The sequence below is a fragment of the Zosterops lateralis genome (genome assembly GCF_965231275.1).
Source record: "Zosterops lateralis genome assembly, chromosome: 5".
Taxonomy (NCBI): Eukaryota; Metazoa; Chordata; class Aves; order Passeriformes; family Zosteropidae; genus Zosterops; species Zosterops lateralis.
In genome coordinates this window covers 29,638,910-29,660,012 of record NC_139766.1, presented here as the reverse complement: position 1 = coordinate 29,660,012, position 21,103 = coordinate 29,638,910, and the positions used below count along the sequence as shown (strand labels likewise).

General features: G+C 34.2%; 1 protein-coding gene across 4 annotated transcripts in view; it reads right to left on the bottom strand.

Moving 5' to 3' along the window:
• Positions 1 to 21,103, bottom strand: part of MICU3 (mitochondrial calcium uptake family member 3) — a gene marked incomplete at its 5' end in the record, with an annotated part of 46,837 nt that overhangs the window by 9,598 nt on the left and 16,136 nt on the right. The window contains 7 exons of one of the 4 annotated variants that reach the window (XM_083861920.1): positions 3,959 to 4,130; positions 5,612 to 5,712; positions 10,821 to 10,916; positions 12,918 to 12,956; positions 14,304 to 14,375; positions 16,911 to 16,993; positions 18,323 to 18,370. In XM_083861920.1, coding sequence (XP_083718046.1) covers positions 3,959 to 4,130; positions 5,612 to 5,712; positions 10,821 to 10,916; positions 12,918 to 12,956; positions 14,304 to 14,375; positions 16,911 to 16,993; positions 18,323 to 18,370 — 611 coding nt within the window. The remainder of the gene's footprint in view (positions 1 to 3,958; positions 4,131 to 5,611; positions 5,713 to 10,820; positions 10,917 to 12,917; positions 12,957 to 14,303; positions 14,376 to 16,910; positions 16,994 to 18,322; positions 18,371 to 21,103) is intronic. The other 3 variants (XM_083861922.1, XM_083861921.1, XM_083861923.1) reach the window with 3 other exon arrangements.

The window sequence follows — 21,103 nt, the reverse complement described above, 5'->3', positions numbered from 1 at the left end:
TGGAGTTTCTTGAAGAATGCAATATGTCTTTCCTCTCCGCGACTGCAACAAGACAGCAATTCTCAACAGAGCAGTCAAAAATACTGTTCCATTGCTGAGGGCAATTTTTAAGAATTCCAGGATTATTTCAATGTGAGAGTCAATATTGAAAATAAAATCTCTAGGTTTGGATGAACATTGGAGTATGTTTACTACTGAGAACTTGCAAATCACTGTTACATACATGTGAGTGTATGTGCTCATACAAATACATTGAATGGATCCATAAATATATGTTATGGTCTACCTTTAAGCTTATACCTTAGGGTGAAAATTTTACACATCTAGATTTAGACAACCAAGTCTCTTCAGCTGAGGGTTTGCAAGTACTGCAGAGTTTGTCCAGCTTTTTAAAAAATCAATTGTATTTCGACTAGACTTTAGAATATCTTCTGTGAAAGTTTCACTTTAAGTGTTCTTGTTAAAAGAGTTTATCTTCATTCCTTGTAATATTTTTATGCTCTTCTCTCATCTTAGAGATCCAAAGATCTGACAGACTATCTCTAAATCAATTCTGAAAGAGACCTGAAAATGAGACTTTGAACTAAGCCAGGACCATTGCCTATATCAAATTCCCTGTGGTCTCTGCCATTCTGAACATGGAATCGCATTCTCTGTCCAACCTTGACCTCCCTGGACTCCTTTAACTATAATTCCTGGCCATTTTTCCATTTGCTTTTTTTCTTTTATTCTATTTAAGTACCTGTCTCTGAAAATAAACTTGAAGGCAACACTAAGACCTGTGAACCTTTCTATGCCTCTCCTCAAACATAAACGTAAGTCTTTATAGTATGGTGGACCACAGAAAACAGGCAAATGTAGGTTTGTGCCAGAGGAGAAGATGGCAGAGATTGTATGCTAACCCATATGAAACAGCAAGGAAAATGTGGGTAGCAGCAGAATATTGTTATAATTTAATAGGTCTCCACACACTTGAGATGTGCTTCAGTGATCCTACCTAACCACTAGCTAATATCTAAAAACTCTTTGGAGAGCTCGGCCCATCTCCATCATGAATTGCTTTTCTCAACAAGCAGATCCTTCACAATTGGGAGGAAACCCCCATATACACAAGTACAACCACTACCTTATTTAAATTTTTAGCTTAAAAACATAATTTAATATTATCAATACTGTCTTTTTGTTTCATTGCATTTGACACTATTTGTTTGTGTCCAAGTTCTAGTTCTTGCACTGTGTTTAGACTGAAAACTCTATGGGACTGGAATGACTCTGCCATGCATTTGTGAAATTCCTAGATCAGTACTTCATTTCTCAGCCAGCAGCTTCAGGTGCTATGGCAAAACAGCAATCGTAGAGAACATCAACCAAAGTCTTGAGCTGACATTTTTAGGTTCACAAATCCTTAATGTGCACCAATTTGTAAAAATTCTGAATGCAAAAAATAAGTGTAAGAGGTCAGGCTACCACAAAAATCTTGTTTGTGTGCATGACTTTTGCCTTTCCTAATAAACTCTTTCTCATCTCTCAAGTTTTCTGGCTTTTACCCTTCCAATTCTCTCCCTGATCCTGCTGGTGGAGAAGTGAGCAAATGGCTGCATGGGGCTTGGTCAATGGCTAGGGTTAAACCACGACAAAAAAAAAGAAGTTAACTTTTTTATTTATATGGACAGATTATATTTTACTACAGCAAAGGAAACTCAGGTTAATGTACCAATGCTGCTAAAAATGCACAGACTTTCTTCAGGCGCTGATATCCGTAGTTATTAAAGATGCCAGCTTACGTGAATCACTGCTTGGCAGCTAGTTAGTAAAAGGAGGAAAACATCCTGTGAGCAGGCAGCATGCCAGCTGAACATATGAACATGATTACAGTATGACAAAAGATCATCATGCTGCTTTAGAGGCTTCTTCGTACATCGCCATGAAAGCTGAACATTGACAATTGTGAGAGTATGGGCCTATTACTTTATGGACTCAACTAATTTTCCTTCTAAATGGAATCCTCTGGTTAATATTAGTATTGCAGCATATCACTATCATGAAATAAAGAGCAAATTTTATAATTTTCAAATTACAGTGTTTTGACAAGAGTCAAAAAAATGTGACAATATTTGAACAACATACGAACAACACCACCACGGCAGTAAGAGGCAAAGTCCTATTCTCAAAAGCCTGTGGCCAGCATAAGAGATGTAGTGACAGGACATTTGCCAAGCCAATAACACAAAGTCATGAAAAACAGCAATGTCTTGTTTCACTTAATGGAGGTATAGCATATGACATACAGATATATAGCACCCATTCAGTGCCAGGACATTCCAGAACACAGCATAAAAGCAAAGTTGTAACTGAGTGACAAAGCTCTGATGGTCCCACCAGAGACCAAGAGGAAACTACAGTGTAATACTTGCTATGACATTGGAAGACTTAGAGATGAATTTCAAACACTACTACCTTGGGTTCAAAAGAAAGTGTCTGTATATTTACTTAACTTCACTTGTGAAATTCCAAGTATTTCTCTATAACTACAATGGCCATTATTTTTCAGTTTCCCAAGTGATACTTACATTATTGTTTCTATACAAGACCCAAAGTGAGTGGGGTTTGGTTTTTTTTGAGATTTCCACCTGGAACCATGTAGTTATAGCAGTTCTGTTGCACTGTCTTTTTTGGCTCTGAATATTGAAAGCTGCACAGACCTTTTATGGGAGTTTGATCTGAGCACCTCAGTGCCTAGACCAGAAACTTGGAAAGGGTGACTGAGCAGGAACTCTGATTCCAGTCTTACCACTTCATCTGACACTTAATCTGGTCAAAAGAGACAGCCTTGCTTTCCCAGCTATATTTAACACTCAGTGGCCCTAACTGCTGTACAAGTACAAGAAGAATCAGATAATCCAGATTTTTGAACAGAAAACGGTTGATTTTTTTAGAGTGTGCTTCCATCAGGTCAGTTGAGTGATCTTACTTACTGTGAAGACGGAAATTACAATGTCATTTCTCCAAAACAAAACCCAAATAAACTGTTCAAACTGATTTATTACTTTTCATTGCAAGCTCTGCTGTCAATGCTATTAAAGGATATAGCTATTGAAGGAGTTAGATTTCTAGGACAGATTAATCTGATTTTCTGTAAACACAAACAGAAGTATATCAAAAATATTCCTTGTTTGAAGGGCTACTTTTAACATTATCCTATAGATTATCACTGACACATAGTTGCTACTACATTTCTCTCAGATACACTTCTGACAACATATTTGTTGGTAAACAAGTTAAGGACTATCTACCTCCTGACCTTTACTGTTTATATTATCATTTCTGTCTCTTCAGTCATTAAAAAACCCACACGCCCAACAATAATTACAAGCTATCCACTAATAAGATTAAAAAACAATGAGATAAAATGTAATGTTATTTCTGAGGAGATGTTACTCCAGTGGTAGTGGAAAGAAAGGGAAAGGAAGGGAAAGGAAGGGAAAGGAAGGGAAAGGAAGGGAAAGGAAGGGAAAGGAAGGGAAAGGCAGGGAAAGGCAGGGAAAGGCAGGGAAAGGCAGGGAAAGGAAGGGAAAGGAAGGGAAAGGAAGGGAAAGGAAGGGAAAGGAAGGGAAAGGAAGGGAAAGGAAGGGAAAGGAAGGGAAAGGAAGGGTTGTTTTAATAATTCATTGCTACAAGATTTTTATTTTTAATGTCTTATGGTTTTTGCAGTTTAACATTTTCTATATGTTACTTTCTATCTAAACTTCAACAATACTACTAGCTAAATCCTATGGACTATAATTCTATGCTATTTACTCTTCTACATTTTATTCAGCAAGTAATCTGAAAAACCAGGCAAGCAGTTTATGATCAGAATAAAATCCTGGTACTAAGTAATTCAGTCCAACAAAGAAAGCTATGTTTTCATCTTAGTGACACTGGAACTGCATGCTGTGGTCCACTGCTAAACAATTACCTTTTCTTCAGGAATACTGCAGCGCATGTTTTCCAGGTAACTTGATGTATTTTCCACATTTGTATATCTCAAGAGAATATGGGCAAAGTCTTCCTCACTGATGGTGTTCATCCCATTAGAGTAGGAAAGGAATTCTATCTCTAGAACCTCAGTTTGCAGGTTATCCATAAATCTAAAGCAAAAACAAAACAAGAAGAAATTGTCATACTTTATATTTCCACTGTTCATGTCCTTAAAAGACTCACAGAATATGAGCCAAATAATGTTATACAAATTAGTTTTCTTTTTGCAGGACTTATGATAAATTTGGTAAACCCCCTATCTATGTTGACATATTTTCAAGTTTTTGCAACAGTCTTAACGGAATGACGAAATGTGTTAGTAAGGATTAAAATTACTTGATACCTCATTTGTAATCTAATTCTAGTTTGTGTTTGTCCAATTTTCTTCTTCAGTGGGTAACAGATCTTTATTTGTATATGCTTAATTCAAAATTCCATCATGGTACTAAATTAATTCCCAAAATGTATTCCCCATGTAGTTGCTTACAGTTTGAAATTTAACCTTGTCTTTTTAACAAGCCGAGTGTGATGAGTGCTTGTAGACTTTCAATCTAACCCTTTTTGAAAAACATTTCACTATTCTTATTTTTATAAACTCTTCCCAACTTAACAACCCATTTAGAATATTCTGGACACGAAATATAAAAACAGCTACCTATGAAAAATAACTTCCCTGATTCTGTGTGATGCCCTAGTCCTACAGCCAAGGGTGAAATCAGCACTCTGGTCACAGTAGTGCCCTGGGAGCTCATGTTCATCTCATTGTCAACCACAACCCATAGCATTTTAACTAGATGCCTTTTGTAAAACTACCTTCTCTGCTGCTTCCTTCTTCGAATTTATGACATGATTTCAATTAATGATACAGTTTGTATATTATATAAAATACAGAATACTTTTCAGGACTTCTCATTCAAGGCAAAATATTTTGCAAACTTCTGATTGACTGGAATACACGGCTGAGTGATAATAATAAAGACAAGAGATATTAGGAGTATTTACTAAGGAAGCAATAACTAAACATTGTATCTCTCCCAATTACATAGAAGCATACAGTTTAATGGTTCTGTTTTTATGGCACTCTCCCTGTATTTTTAAATTCTGTATTTAATGGCACAATAACTAAGCCAATAGCTTCCCCTGTGTTTTAACTTTTACCCAAAGAAGCTTGTTGTAAGGTGCCTGAATGATATCTTCAGAAAAACTTTGCATTTAAATATGTCCCTAAGTGCAGAGATGCACACATGTTTTTTTAAAAGCACTGACAAACAGAGAAAAAGATAAAAATAATGCAAAACAAAGACAGAAGTTCCTACCTATCAATATGGACAGGACTGGGATATAACCTTTCCACCCCAAACTAACTAAACACACAAGTGCTAACAAAATTTGCCAATGCAGCAGCATTGGAAGAGGATTTTTTATTGTTGGGCTACTTACTGTTTTGTTCTTTGTGTATATAACACACACAAAGGGAACATAAACCATTATAAACATACTTGCGTAACTATGTGTATAATAAAATAGTACACATGAATTAGAACAACTATACAAATATTTCTTAGAAGGAATTAATGAAGTTGAGACTCACCTATAAAAATCTTCAAAGTTCAGTTCAGCTTTTCCTTTCTTGCCAAAAAAGTGTACAAGCAATGTAGTATCTGACAGTGAACTTGAAATATCATCAGCACGCTTAAATAGTAGAATAAAAAAAAATTAAAGGCCATGACTGGATCAGATAAAGAAGTATAATCTGAGAATGCCTATCATCATCATATTTTTCTATTAAAAGAGTTTGTATTTTATGTTTAAAGTCTTAAAAAACATTTTAGTATTGAAATCCATTACAATGCTTTTGCCATGCAATTTTCACACAAAAATAGCAGTAGCTGTTAATTGCATTTAGTAGAAAGTAATTAAACCAACAGAATGATGTAATGGAAGCTGCAATGAAGGGGGAAAAGGTATGAAAAATAAAACCAGAAACTTGTGAGGAAAAAGAAAATTCTTTTCAGTTAAGGTAAACCATAAAACGTAACTCCCTTTGTACACATTCTCCTTTCCCTTCTACCATGAAACTACAAAGAGAGTAAAGGACATTAATTCATGAGCCCTTATTCTGTATTTCAAAAGTAAGTATGGGATTGTGTTCTAAAATCACACCAAGTTAGGTGTATTTTACATGATTCTTTTCTGTAAGTGGCAGATAGCTACATCTTAAATGTTATTGCCCAAACACATTTCAAACACTAGAATTACGAAATATTTTGAAATAATGAAGCAATATTTGGATTGCTTCTCTTAAGGATGTTCCTCACCTACTGGGTTGTGATCTCTGTGTGGGACTGGAATCTGAATATGTATTAATACTTTTTCCTTAATAAATAACAAAAGATTTTGAAGGCCACAATTAGAAGAGAAAGCCAATTAATTTTGACCATTTGTAATAGCAAAAGTTGTAAACAAGAATCCAAACAGAAGTAACTATCATCTGTGTATGTGATTGCATAATATTCCACTTTTTTAACTATATATTCATTGCCCTTAACTATTGTATATATGCATTGATTTTACTTCTTTGAAAAAGAAGCTCTTGATACACTGAAGAGATAGAAGAATAATTCAGTAATATAAGGCTCTTGAATAGACTACAGTAGTCCAACATAACATTGCCCTCCTGGCATTAACATGCTTCTGCCAACATTTGAAATTTAAAAAGTAATATATTTAGTCTCCTTACTGCACCTGCTTAGGGACTACCTCGCATCAAAGCTCTCATTTTTCTTACAAAGACTTTATGAAAAGTACAGAGTAGGAGAGCAGACTCTGCTCTTCCTAGGCAAGCTACCACCCATTAGGAAGTTCACCTGCTGACTCTAGTGTTACAGTACAAAACAAGGCACAGTACAGAAACCTAGCAAATATGTGGTGATATAATAGTAATAATTTATCACCATAATGATACATTATAAACCTGTGGGACCTACCATAGGTCCGTAGGTATAGAAAACTGTTTATACAGCTCTCTAAGTCCTATATGTGTAAACCTGCAAGCCACACTCAGAGTCCTTTAAGTCTGACTCTATCTCTTCACTGAGGAGGCTACTAATTTGTATCAGACAAAGAAACTCTAAGTGAAGAAACCAGGAAAAAATTTTGAACAATATGCAATAATCCAACATCATGATAAATCACGTACCATGAAAAAGCATTTCACATCTACATTCTCTAAAATATACTATATTATTTTCAAATTTACATACTGATTTGTAAAAAATGGAAAGTGCAATATTCATTAAGAATATTTATGTATCAACAAAAAGGGAAAACAAGGCAGTATCAACATAAATCCCTTTCAACATCCAACCTAAAGAAATGAGAGAGACTTTTCTGTTCTTTAGTATAATCAGTTTAGGATTCTCAAGATTGTATTTCATGTACTCTAGCTTCCTCTTTATTCTCATATTCTTCTCCAGGGAGAAATAATATGACACAGTGTATATAGAGGTAGAGATATTTCATGCCCTTCAATTAAGACAGCTCTGCTCTTCAAGTGAGCAAACTAATTCAGAAAAGTAATCACTATTTGTCTTTTAATATTGTTATCCTCCAGTACAGGACACAATATACTGAAATGCAGATACCCAGATTTCTTATGTCTTTTAAGCAATTAAATCTCTAAGCACATTCAAACAATTTCCCTCAAGTACACTGAAAAGATATCAAATGTTAAATTACAGCCTTTCATCTTGCAAAAACATTTCAAAACCTTAGACTTAGGTTGCACTCACCCATATCTAAAGAACCGTTTAAAAGAAAAAATACAATCTGTAAGTCTTTTCACAATTCCCACTTGGTTGGCCTCACTAAATGAAAAAACCCCAAACAAAAACCTCACTGCAGAAACTCAACCCAATATACTTCCCTGAAGAACTGCAGGCAGCTGAAAACTATTCCCGTGCTCCTTCTGCACTGATAGCATTAAATAAATTCTCTCTTTTATGCTGTAAAGGATAAAACCAGAAACCTTAATCATTTAAAGCTGTTATTTATTTTCCATGATAAATTATTTTTATTTATTTTAGATCAGTGAAAATTAAATTACCTCCCCTGTTTCCATGTATACAAATATGAGCCTCAATTTTGATCAAATGTATTTTGCAGTCATTTAAATGAGAATAAAGTCCTTCTCATTTCTCTTTACACTAACTGGAATACAAATGCAGGTAAAGAGACAGACCAAAGACAAGTGTTTCAATCACCTTATTGGTTTGATGCATAATGGCAGTATCCTTTCCTTTCTATTTTCTAACCTGAAGTGCATAAAATCTATTTATTTTTTATTCTGCAAAATTAGTTTCAAGTTCTTGATAAACAAGGATTGACTAAAAGTAGGTAATGTTTATGAGCATCAATTGCACTTTTACCAACATATTCCAATAATTAAGTATGTATATTATGATTGGATTTAATAGGAGCTTTCTTACTGCAAACTCTTTATTTTTCCAACAGTGATAACTAACCTACTGATTTCCAGTTTCACTTAGTAATTTCAGAATAAACCCCAAAACTGAATTGTGATAACTGCCATATTCCAACAGGATGGTGGAATTGCTAAATTAGTAAGAACAGAAACAGTATTATACACTGTCCTAGAAAAAACTAGTTGTGATAAATAATTATACTCTCCAAAGAGACCTTTGATTCCCATAGCAACAAACCTTACTTACTCTCCTTTTCAAATTACATATAGCCTTCTCAAAAACCTATGAAAAAACATAGACCCCACCCAGTATTACCTTGCTTTATGCCACTTTCTTACTACAAATAGCTATAATATTATTCAGATGCAAGAGTACCTGGGAGAGATAAGAATATGGATGAAAGCCAGTTGGCCCAAACCAAGCAAGATAAAGATAATTATGGTGAGAAGTGAGAAATTGTCAGTGGAGAAAATGCAGAACATGATTTTTCTTCATAAAATGATTTACAAGTGAGCAGACAGGCTTTTTATACACTTTACAGGGAATTTAAATCACTAGTGAGTACAGGTGCTATTACGCTTCAATTACAGTATAGTTACAGATATTAGTCTGAGGCACTGGATATTAAAAAAAACCTCTCTCTCTTCAAATTAAACATGTGTAGAGATTACCAAACTTAAGTCCATTTACATTTGGGACTAAATTCATTAATTAAGATGATATTTCATTCAGAAAACTCAATGCCCCAAGCTTCTTGAACAAATAGTGAAATGAAAAGCCTTCTCTTCCCTCTATGTCTCCTTATCTGACTAGACAAGAGCACTGATATTCTGGATTTTAAAAATTTGTGGAATAAATTAAGATTTAATAACTGGATTAACAATTCAGAAGCTCATCAACGTAGAAGCACGGGCAGATAGACTGGGTATAATGGTTTATTGCAAGATTACTATGTGTATGTTATTACTATGGATATTGCAAGATTACTATGTATATGTTATTACTCTGGATATTGCTATAAATATTGTTATAAAACCCAATTCTGTAACACTACATTTTGTTTTGTTCAAAGGAAAATGAACACAAGCCGAGAGAAATACAGAAAAGGCTTATTTCATACCTAGGAAATCTAGGTTCTACCTTAAAAGAAAAATCAAATACCTTATTTTGTTTGGCTCATACTTAAAATTCAAATAAATTTTAACACAGGACTATGACTGCATTTATAAACACAACTATGAGTAAGAAGAGTAACACTAAAGAAGAAAAAAACCCTATGAAAATTAATGAACAACTGACTGATATAAAGGTACTATGAGTAAATTTAGCCTGGAAATTAGAAATAAGTCCATTGAAGTCATAGATTATTCAAGAGCTTCTGCAGAGAAACAGCAGAGACAAAACACTAATTACTTTTAACATGAAGAACACACTGCTTCCAAACTGAGGAAAAAAGACTGTTTTACTCTGGAGGTCAGTTCTGGTTCCTGGTTCTTTTCTCATTATGTTCCTGCTTAGGAAACATGGAACTCTGAGACCAGGGTCAGTGGGGAGTTGCTGTATGTTTTTTAATGCCACTACTAGCTTAGCAATCACCCTCACTGTGTGGGGCACAGGAAAGCGTAAATGATCTAGTTTTCTGACCCTCTGAAATGATAAATACAAAGAAATACCTTACTCAATTATCTAGAAGCAGATCATGAAACAAGAATTATTACAATTTAAAGCATTATGGAAATTAATTTGATGGTTCAGTGGTATTTCTAGACCTCCATAATGGTCACGTAATATAAAAAAAGATGCACCAATGTTTTGGTTACCTTAAAACATTCCTGGTTTCCTCCAAAAATTAAAACAATCCTTGCATTATACTTTTTGTGAAGATTGGCTCTGATTATATATATAAAAAGCCCATTAAGTACATAAAGATTAAAAGCTTAAAGGACTACAACTCTCAATAAAGTTGTAATTTTACTGGACCACACCTAAATGACAAAGGTTTCCTGAATTACTTCTCTAAGTGTGAAATGCCATGACTCTTAGTGTTAGAAAATGCTTCTTATAGTGAGGACTGAAAAGAACTTATTCTTCCAACTCTTATAAAAGGTAACTTTGCTTTTTCTTGGAAATGACAACCTTCAATTATCACATTGTATAGAGCCAAATGCATTTGATCTGAGAACTTTCAGGTTTTAAACAAAAAAGTAATTAAAAAGAAAAAAGAAACAAGGTGCATAATATCAGAAAACAATCGGAACAGAAGAAATGAAATAGCAGTCTGTTTATGGACCAGAGACCAGAGAGGTTGTTTTATACCTCCGCAAGGTCTGAAAAGAGTGCTTGGCTTGTGCTACGTCTCAAAGTATCCCAATAGCTTCTGGGGACAAGGTCCTCTCCTTCTGTTTTAAGAACCTGCAGTTTCAAGAAGCACAATTGTTTGAAAAACAACAATAGAACAACCATTTATAAACTTTTAAAGTCTTTTCTAACTGATCTTCAAAAGCAGGGCTTGGTTCTCTTGCTTCTAAACAGTGACATTTTAACCAGTTACATGACACCTTGTAAATGAAAGGAACACTGCTCTATTACAGCTATTTGCTTAATGCTCATGGCTGCACCAAAAGTATCACCAGACTCCATCTTCTCAAACAAAATCAATTCAAGAAAGCAGAAGTGAAAATATTTACTAAAAGCACATGTCAAAATGGCCATTTAAACTCAGCATTTTGCCACTGTTTTTTCTATCAATTCTGTTTTTCCAGAAAATATTAATTTATATACTTATGAAATTATTTTTTTCATTGGTTAAAATAAAAATATCACCATGCAACTAGTTATATAAAATAATTTAATCTAATATTTATGATGACATCACTGACCAACAAAGAAAGGCAACAAACAAACCTAGTAAGTTCAACTTCAACTGTAACATACCTATCAAGAAAACACTATCCACGTCTGATGATCAAACTTACCTTGTCATGTGAATGAACACCACATTCTTTCATACACACAATTCTATAATTATCTATTTTAAATATTTACTGAATTTGTTCTCTTACTGGAGTTACTTTAGTCAATTGAATTAGTACTTCTGGGCATTCACATTTTATTTCCTTTACATGCATCACACCACAGTTACATGTTCTGGTTGGCATTTGGCCAGTGAAAGCACTCATGCAGTACACGCCAAGACACAAATGCAGTATGCACCAGAACATGACTTGAAAGAATTAACCTATGCAAATGAAAATACTAAAATATTTAACCCATTTAAAACATCACTGTACGCTTTCTATGCCTATAGACCTCAACACATTTTAAAATTTAGAACTGATTTGTAAGATGAAGGGAGGAGAAGGGTCTCATGCATAAGACAGCACGCTGGACTACCCCAGACATTTTAGGGTTGCATCTCCTTGGAACCTGGGTATCTTCAACTCCTCAGGACATCAAGGGAAACAAAAGGCTGCTACACTTCTTGTTTCAGTAGGAGAAATAGAACCCCAAAATACCAATTTTCAGAGATGAGGGATTTTTTTTTGAATTTCTGGGCACCTGAGTCTCCTTTATATGGAAATCTCCATTCAGATAGTAGGAGGGCAAAAAATATGGCACACACCTGGGCATTATCTTGATAAAGTGCGTGGATATGGCTGGAGTCCAGAAGGACATTTTTTAACTGAAGCTGAAAATTATTTAAGTAAAATGCCTAACTAGTTTGGTTTCAGTTTGAAAGAGGAAGAAGCTATGGGAATATGGCAATCACTGTCCAGCAACTTTCCTACAGTAAAGCCTAATCTGAAATCTATTGAATCACAAGGCCTTGCACATTCTACTTCATTTTTCTCACATCATTGCAGTATGCACATCAACTGCACTTTTTAGTTCAACAGACTTCCTTCCTGCACATTGCTCAAACTGTAGGTGCCAACTTCACAAGAAATAAATCTGTGCATTTCTGTGAATAATTATATAAAGAAACAAATTTTAAAATTGGAATTTCATTAGTCATCTAATTCTCCTGGATTCCATCCCCTCACTTGGAATATCACAATAATGCCACAAGACGAATTCTTCTATTTAAACATCAAATCTGTTTTTTAAAAACTGTTCTACTTCTGCCATGATCCAGAAATTAATCAGATCACGATGAAGACATGAAAAATGTCAAATCTCTTGCTGCTTCGCTTTTTCACCCCTCAAATATGATTGAGAAGAAGTTTACTGTTACCTATGTAATACAGAGAGTATTTTCTGTAATTTTATGGAAGTCACAATTCCTCATATTTTTACTTATTAGAAGAAATAATTTACTTGATGAAAAAGATAAATACAATAAATTTTCTTATAGCATATTATTTCATCTCACTGGTGAAGACTGCATCAATTGAAAATAATTAGAATACATACACTGTTAGTAGGAGTATGATATCCATAAAGTTGAAGACGCTGACATATGGCAAAAATGGGCCAAGCCAAGTATCACATGTCAGAATGAAGAAAAAAGAAGGGAGAAAAGACAACAGAATAGGTTAAGACAAGCAAATCTTTACTTCATATATTATTAGTATTTTTGTTTATTTTTTTTTTCAAAATGACAGTGAAGAAAAAAATTGGTTATTTTCAGTCTTACTCTTCAATTTTCCAAAGACAAGTACAGATTTTTAGAGATCACCCTCAGGACTTATGTGCCATTTTACAATCTTTACGTTCTCCAAAAGCTCTTCCTTTAGGTATAAGTTTCCTTTGTTCAATATAAACAGTCTATGAGAGATTCAACAACTGACCTACAGTTTTGAAAAGCTGAGCAGGATAGGTCTCTCTGGGTGGGAAGAAAAAAATCCTTCCTTTTTTCTCAGGGAAGGTTTAAAAAGTATCAGTTCTTGAAAATCATGCCTCCTGTGGTTTCAGGCACAAAGAACTGAGATTGAGCATTGATGTTGGCAAAGGTGTAATGGACACTGAGAAGCTCTGCCGATATGTCAAAATGATTCTTATAATAAGGAATTCTTTCCATAAATATGCAAATTGGAAATGCACTTTTCTTTTTCAGCCCTCTGCTTGACAGAGATTTATCCCTGATATTTACTCTTCCAACAGTAAAAGAAGTACCTGTTACTGCTGCCATGCCTTAGAAAACCACCACGGACTCATTTATTTCAGACTTACTTTTTTTATTTATTTCCATGAAATGCAAATTTGACACGTGAGTACCCAATATTCCATGAAAATCTATTCAAATTAATATATTTTGCACTGGTAGTAAGCATTATTTGGTAAGAAATTATATTTGAGTAATAGATCTAAGTTCAGTTGTAACATTTCATAATCTATTTTAAAACTGAGATGTGGATAACAAGCATCCGGATCAGTAGGTCTACATGAACAGCTTCAGTTAGTTCTGAAAGCAAGTGTGTAACTTGGTCTTCCCACTGAGATCTCTCACTGTTATAGACAGTACCACTGGCTCATTACTTTTCACTTTTGCCTAGATTTCTAAACTCCAAATGGAATCAATGCTACTGTCATAACATATACTACAGTATTTAAACACTATTTTTTTCTTCATCTAAACCCCTTACTCTTTTTTCCCCAGTGACTGCAGTTTAGGCTAAATACTGCTTTTTTCTACATATAAAGATTAAGTTATGACATATAAATATTATGCATATTCTTTTAACAATATGAATGTAATGTTTAAAAGAAGTGATCAGTGAAATATGTACACACATAATTTTGTCCTACAACCAAAAAAGCAAACAAACTACCAGAAGCCTCTTTTCTGATTTTACTTACCAGCATTGCACGTTTTTCTTCATCTCCTCTTTTTTCTCTCTTCTCATTTTTTTTCCTGAAGATCTCTTGGAGCTAAAAACCAAACCATTTTGTTCATATTTAGTGTTCAGCCTGTTTTCACGTGCATAACAATATCCTTCATCATAAGGAACATTACAAACAGTATTAAAATGCAGTTCTTCACTGAAATATCAGAATTTCAATGATTCTTTATTGTTCATACTCATGCTTTCATGTTCCTTCTGTGACTTAAACCACCATATGAAAAGGGGAAATCTTTTTTCCTCCTAAACTAAGGGTAGTAATTCTACTTGGGAGTACAATACAAACAATGTCCTATTTAGCCAATCTGGCCAACATAAAAAGGGGGAGTTCCACCCTTTTTCACCACTTCAAGGCACATCCTTTTTTGTCAGGTATTATAATTAGTATCTGTTATGTAGTTATGTAGTAGAGTTATGTAGTCAGCTGGATCAATCTTTTTTTCATAATTAGTTTCAAACCTGGTCAGTTCTTACTCCTGCTGGCACAAGGGAGGGGCAGAAACACCTGGTGGGGGTGAAACATTCCCCTTCAGCAGCAACAAACTACTGCTCAAGAGTAATTTATCAAGTACCCTTTCTTTTCAAGTCTGTTCAAAGAATACCTTCAGGTCTCGAAAAATACCCCTTTCACAACTATCTCAACATGAAGAGCTTTAAACATGACTTCTGAGAAAACCTCAAATACACGATTTCAAACATACAGATTATTAAGCATATTTATTTTTGTAAAGTCTTCAGAGAAAGAACTGGATTGTACTTAGCTTTCTTTGCAAGTATCCGTTTTATTTAGGTATTTTTATTTATAGTAATTCCAATTAATGTTCCCAAACTATTAGAAAAAGGTCTCACAGTGTTTAGCAAGAGAGAGCAGTATTAACTATGATACCATCTAGGTCTCTACTAAAACTTCAGCTTTTTAAAAAACTGCATGTGAAAATATCATACAGTCATGTGCAGCACTTGTTATCCTCTAAGTGGGCTGGAAAAGGAATAAACCCTGATCTGAGAAACTTGTCCTATCTAAAATATGGTATTTTCAGAACCAAATACCTTGACATACAGACACAATTGTGGCAGTCCTTTCAAAGGTGCAATTTTACCTAGAGAAGTCTGGTAAAACCTGATAATGTAATGGCATGTACACAGAGCTCAACAAGGACTGAATGTGAAATGAAGTGTGTGTGATACATTTTGCAAGAAAATTTTCCAAACTAAATTTCAGGATTTCTTTATTTCAGAGAAGGCAGATGACTAAGACAAAGGTATCAGCAAGCTTTGCTGCAGGGGTATGACAACACTGAGATGAAAGAATTCAATGTTTAGTGATTAAGTAGCAAACACATTTATAAAAAGCATTTTATAAATTTCCAAAATTGACTACCAAGTTCTGGAATTTCCTATAAGACAAATAGAGGCCAGAATATTTTGTGTATGGCAACACCTATTTTTGAGTATGGGATAAATTTACAGACCTTGGAAGATTTTTTCAATTTTTTTTCCAAACCCACAGCAGAAGTTCCTTTAAGTTATGCCAAGGAAAGAGTCATGATAGGACAGAGCACTACACAGTTTGCAACCCAGAACAATGCAAAGAAAAAAGTTAAATGAACAGAGAGAAACAGAAAGAAAATCCCTTGTGAAAAGTGAAGTGACAAGCCATCAAGCAGGAGAGAAGAGTGGCAGTAATTGAAAAACCAAAAAAGATCAGTAGAAAGCAAGGCATCCTTGGATGTATTTCCCCTGCCACAGAGGCAAAAGGAGTAGGATTCTGTTGCATGCATTATTAAAGCCCTTGCTAAACTTCTGGAAATGGATCTTTTGTTCAGAAAGAGTGCTATAGGATACCAGTGAGTGAAAAAAAGTGAATGCAAGAAGGGTCTAGGAGTACTTTCATAGGAACATTGTTTGAAACAGGATAATGAAATTGACTGCTGAAGGCAGCAAAAACAAGATCTCCAGTAACAAGGCAACACAATCCTTCTGTTCCCTGACCTCCCCCCTATGACATAAGCAAAGAGGAAAGCACAAATACGATGAAATAAGTTCACTAAAACAATACACCTGTTATCAGAAAAATTTAGTATTTTTCAACTCTTCACTACATATACTGTTTTCCTCAAGAATCATGTAACATGATCCCTAAACAAAGCTCTTCAAAGCCTCTCTATTTGTAAAACTGAATAGAATTTACTACCAATTTTGTGATAGCTGCCTGTAATTGATGTATAAATATTTTGCAAATGTTGGAGTAGTTCAAATGGCAACTTTTGTTGCCAGCCTCCTTCTATCATGCACACATTCTATTACTTCAATAGCCTATCTGTGACTACAGTAGCAATTAAAAGATCCAGAATAAAAAACTAGAATTAAGCTTCAAAAATAATTACATACTCCACTCTAAGGAGTTTCTATTTTCAGTTTATATCATAAAAACTATTTATATTAAATAAGGCAAATAGTTACATTTAGTGAAGAATAGCTAGCAATGTAGATAGTATTCTCATGACTACTGACATCATCATACTCATTTCAAGATTACATCAAAAACTGCAAATATACATACCACTAAGAATTCCTTTTTGTCCACCATTTCATTGCCATCAGTATCAAACATGTTGAAAGCAATTCGAAATCCTGCATGTGGCTCTGCCAAAAAAATGCCAAACATTCAATTATTTATTTCCTTGGAAGGAAAGCAAGTATAATACTCTAAGAAATTATTTGGTGTCCCTTCATAAAAGCCAGAACCTCAATTAATTTAAATCAGGAAATGTGTGTACATAGTAAATGCATAACATCTGTAAAACAGTATAACCCATGTTATTCAAACAGAAGGCATGCTAACAAAACTAGAAATAGAACATGAAATATTCAAGAATAATATCTCATAAAAGAGTGTTAGTTCATGGGTAGAGTCCATTTTACATTCCAAACACAGATACGTAGAAAATAAATTTTCTATGAAAACAGAGTGTTCTAGAAGACACTTTAGAAGATTTTGAAAAAAAGGTACAGGATGCAACTTCTGGCCCAAGTATATGTCATGCTGAAAGACACTCAGTATTTTCTTGTTTACATGCTTAAAGGCATTGAAATTTGAGTTCAAGTTAAAACTTTAAATTATTTCTGAAACATGGCAACTTTGAAGGTAACTATAAGTAAATCCTTTAGGCAACTTTTTGGGGATACCCGGTGATTTGCAATATGAATGAATTATGGCCAAAAGTTAATTCAGGTTAAAAAGAAATGATGGAAGAATCATCGATTCCATGGTGGAAGATATTAAGGGTTCAGGGTCAAGTTCCAGGTCTGATTCATAACAGGAATCCAGTTCATGTCCAAAAAAAACCCACTAATGAATCTAATAGAAATTATTTAATTACATATAAGTGAAAGACAAGTAAAATTCTTTGCTTCTTCACAGAAAACACCTCTTACAATATAAAAAAAGTCTGTATCAGGCTTAGTTTACTCTAAGTTATTTTACTTCAATTTTATGGGAGGTAGAAGAATAATTTTTCAATTTTGTTAGTGTTTCTGACATAAATAATTTCTATTTTAACACTGACTCTTTGATTTTACCCATTATGCACTAACTGGTAAATAAACCAGGAATAACATTTATCTTTCTGTTGTCCTTATATTCAGTGTCCCTTATGAACTTTAGCAAAGTTAGCTAGAATTTTAAAATGAATTTTAAAGAAGAAAATAAATTTAAAATCTTAACTGGGTTTTAGCTGAAGCCTATGGCACAGCTTCCTCAACAGTCACTAAAAGGTATTCTAGATAATAATGCATTTAAATAAAGCATAACACAAAATTCCCGAAGGGCAGAAGAGGTTCAAAGGGACATAGAGATGTATGGTATAGTTGTTCTATACACAAGGATGGAAAGTGTAATTTAACAAACAACAACACATTCAGAGCTTTGGAATTGCAAGGAATCTTCTAGACGTTTTCTCCAAAAATACTTACTTGTTAAAATACATAAGAGGAATAAATATTCTGTGTAAGATATCACACCTGAAGACAAAAAAAAATTATGCCATTAGTTTCACCTTGTCTTCACATCCTAAACTTGAAAACACTAAATAATGAGAATTTTTGTATAGATGCACATGCATATTCATATTTGTATGCATGTAACTATTCAGCCTGGTCAGTAAGTTATTAGTTTACAATATTCATCTATGGCTTGGGCCTTTTTGTTTGGATTTGTATTTTAGAGGAGGAGTACATTAAACATGGCAAGTAAATCGACAGTCAGTGGAGCACGGCTCATTTAACAGACTCTGGATAGACTCTTAAAAGCTAACAGAAGTGATTTATTCAATTTTCTTTCCAAAAACCCCACCAGTAATTCATGATAATACTCTTTAACAGTATGAAAACATTTACTTTGAGAACATTAACAGTGCTTCCTCCTGATACACACCATTTGAATACATTTCTCGACTTCATTAAGTGCTTTGTAAGTGCATGTGCTATATTAACTGAAAACTCGATCTCATGGGTTTTTTTGCAAGATTAAAAAAAGGGAAGCACACTGTGGAATGGCACTTCCTTTTCTCTTCAGAAGTGTTTAAGGCAAAATTTAAATTACAGCTGAAGTCAATGCCCAAATAGTATGTCTGGTACCATAAATTGTACTTGTGCCTTTATAGCTTTGGAGTAAGGGGTAAAGAGACAATCTTGCATAATGTCCAGAGCAGCAATGAAGAGAAGCCTCTCATAGCTCAGTAAGAATGGAAAACATCCCAAAAGCCCTCAGCTCCAATGACCTTTGAAGCTGAAGCAGGAAAACTTGTTCCTATTTCTAACTAATTAGTTTTGTCTGTCCTCCAAAACCAGAAGTGTTAAGTCAGTCCATAATATTAGATTATTTCAAAAGAGTGAAAAAAAAGTATTTAGATGCCTGAGAGTAAAGATGTCTATCAGCTAGGATTTTCAGAAGTTGCTGGCTGTCTCCTTGATTTCAGTCCAAGTCAGGTGCAAAAGTTTTTCCAAAACAGGCACCTCTTTGGATGTTTAAATATCTTTTAAAATCCGACTTAACTGAATATGTGACAAACTAGGTAAGTAGTCATCTGATTTATTTTTGCACTGAAAAACCTGTAGAGTTAAAACTAAAAACATTGTATCATTCATGTGGATTTTACTTCCATTGTACTTCCCATCCCATCTTTTGATCCAAGAGCAAATTTAAGTCTCCTGAACCAGTATTTCATTACTGCTAGTAGATATAGTTAGGAAAGTTGCTACAATTTTTTAATATCACCTACTCTTTTCCTCAATTTACACATTATTGAAGATAACCAATGATTTAACACAGACATTTAAGTAACACATGCCCTATGCTTTGTCTTCTTGATTTTATACAGCACCTTGCAGAAATTACGTTTTTCAAAGGTCTGTTTGAATCTGTTTGGACAAGCACCTATCAAGAAATCAGATACCTCAAAGGTTCTCATTCAGTGATGGAAAACATTCTTTAATAGCCAGTCAATAAATGTAAATATATATTTTTGGTTTTTTGATGGCACCTTCTTTGTTGTAAAACAGGAAGAAAGTGCAATTGTCAAGCAGTCCATCACAGATATTAAGAAAGCAATATAAATAGCCTTGAAAGCCTTCTCTCCTTTTGTTTGTACTGGCATATCGCAGTTACAGACAGATAGTTCTGGCTGATTGCTCTGAGTGTTATGGGAGAGAGGCTCTGAAATGATGATTGAAGGGAAGGAAAAACTTACACTAAGATCAGAAAGAAGAGATGGAGGGCACTCAAGGGTAAAACATAATAAAAACTATGGTCAATGGGTATAAATCTGCATGCCTCAGCTGAATAAAAATCCATGGCAAAATAAATGGACATAGGCTTTTACTACTTGCTTCATATGTGCATGTTTTAAAAAAATATATAAGAAACAAAAAAAGTAGAGACTAAGTTATAACTAAGGAGACCTGAATTTTATTTCCATTTCTTGCATCAATTTACACTCTCAGTCATAAGATGCATTTTATTTTCTTGTATTTTCTATAAAACTGGGCAATAGAACTCACTTTTTCATAAAACATGCTGAAAAGATATCCCACTACTAAAGTCTAATACTAATTTTACCATCTTATTTTGACAGTTTGAGTCCTACCAATTTCATCTTCTGCAGCACTCACTGGCAGAAAACTGGAGTAAGATACAGTTGAATCAAGACCGTGCACGTTGCAGACATTTTATTACAGACTTCATAAGCAACATCTAGATACATTTTTTTAACTGATAGTGTATTGATTTAACAGATTCTGAGGCTGAATTTTTATGTACTTAATATTTCAAAAGTCAGCTGTTCTGACTATATAGAAAGCAGTCTAGAGCAAAGAAGTACACTGAAATACAATGCAAAAATATGCCAATTTCTGCACAATCTCTGGACTGCTGGCTGCAGACTCAGGAAAAAAAACTGCGTGCCTCCATGCATTAGAGAGCCTCCTTTGAGAGGATGTCCATACTACTTACTCCATGAATACATCTGAGCTGCATTTGAGTTATATTAATCAATTACATGCATATGTTTGATTAGAATTCTGGCATGCTTATTTTAAACACCCATAAAGTGTCTTTCTTTTACAACAAGTACTTGTGTCTGCTTTTGAAAATATTTCAAATGCACCACCACACCTTTGCCACTCTGAATATAAGCAAAATATGTGGATTATTATTAATAGCTTTTAAATGTCTGTAAAGCCATCATTCTTTTATTT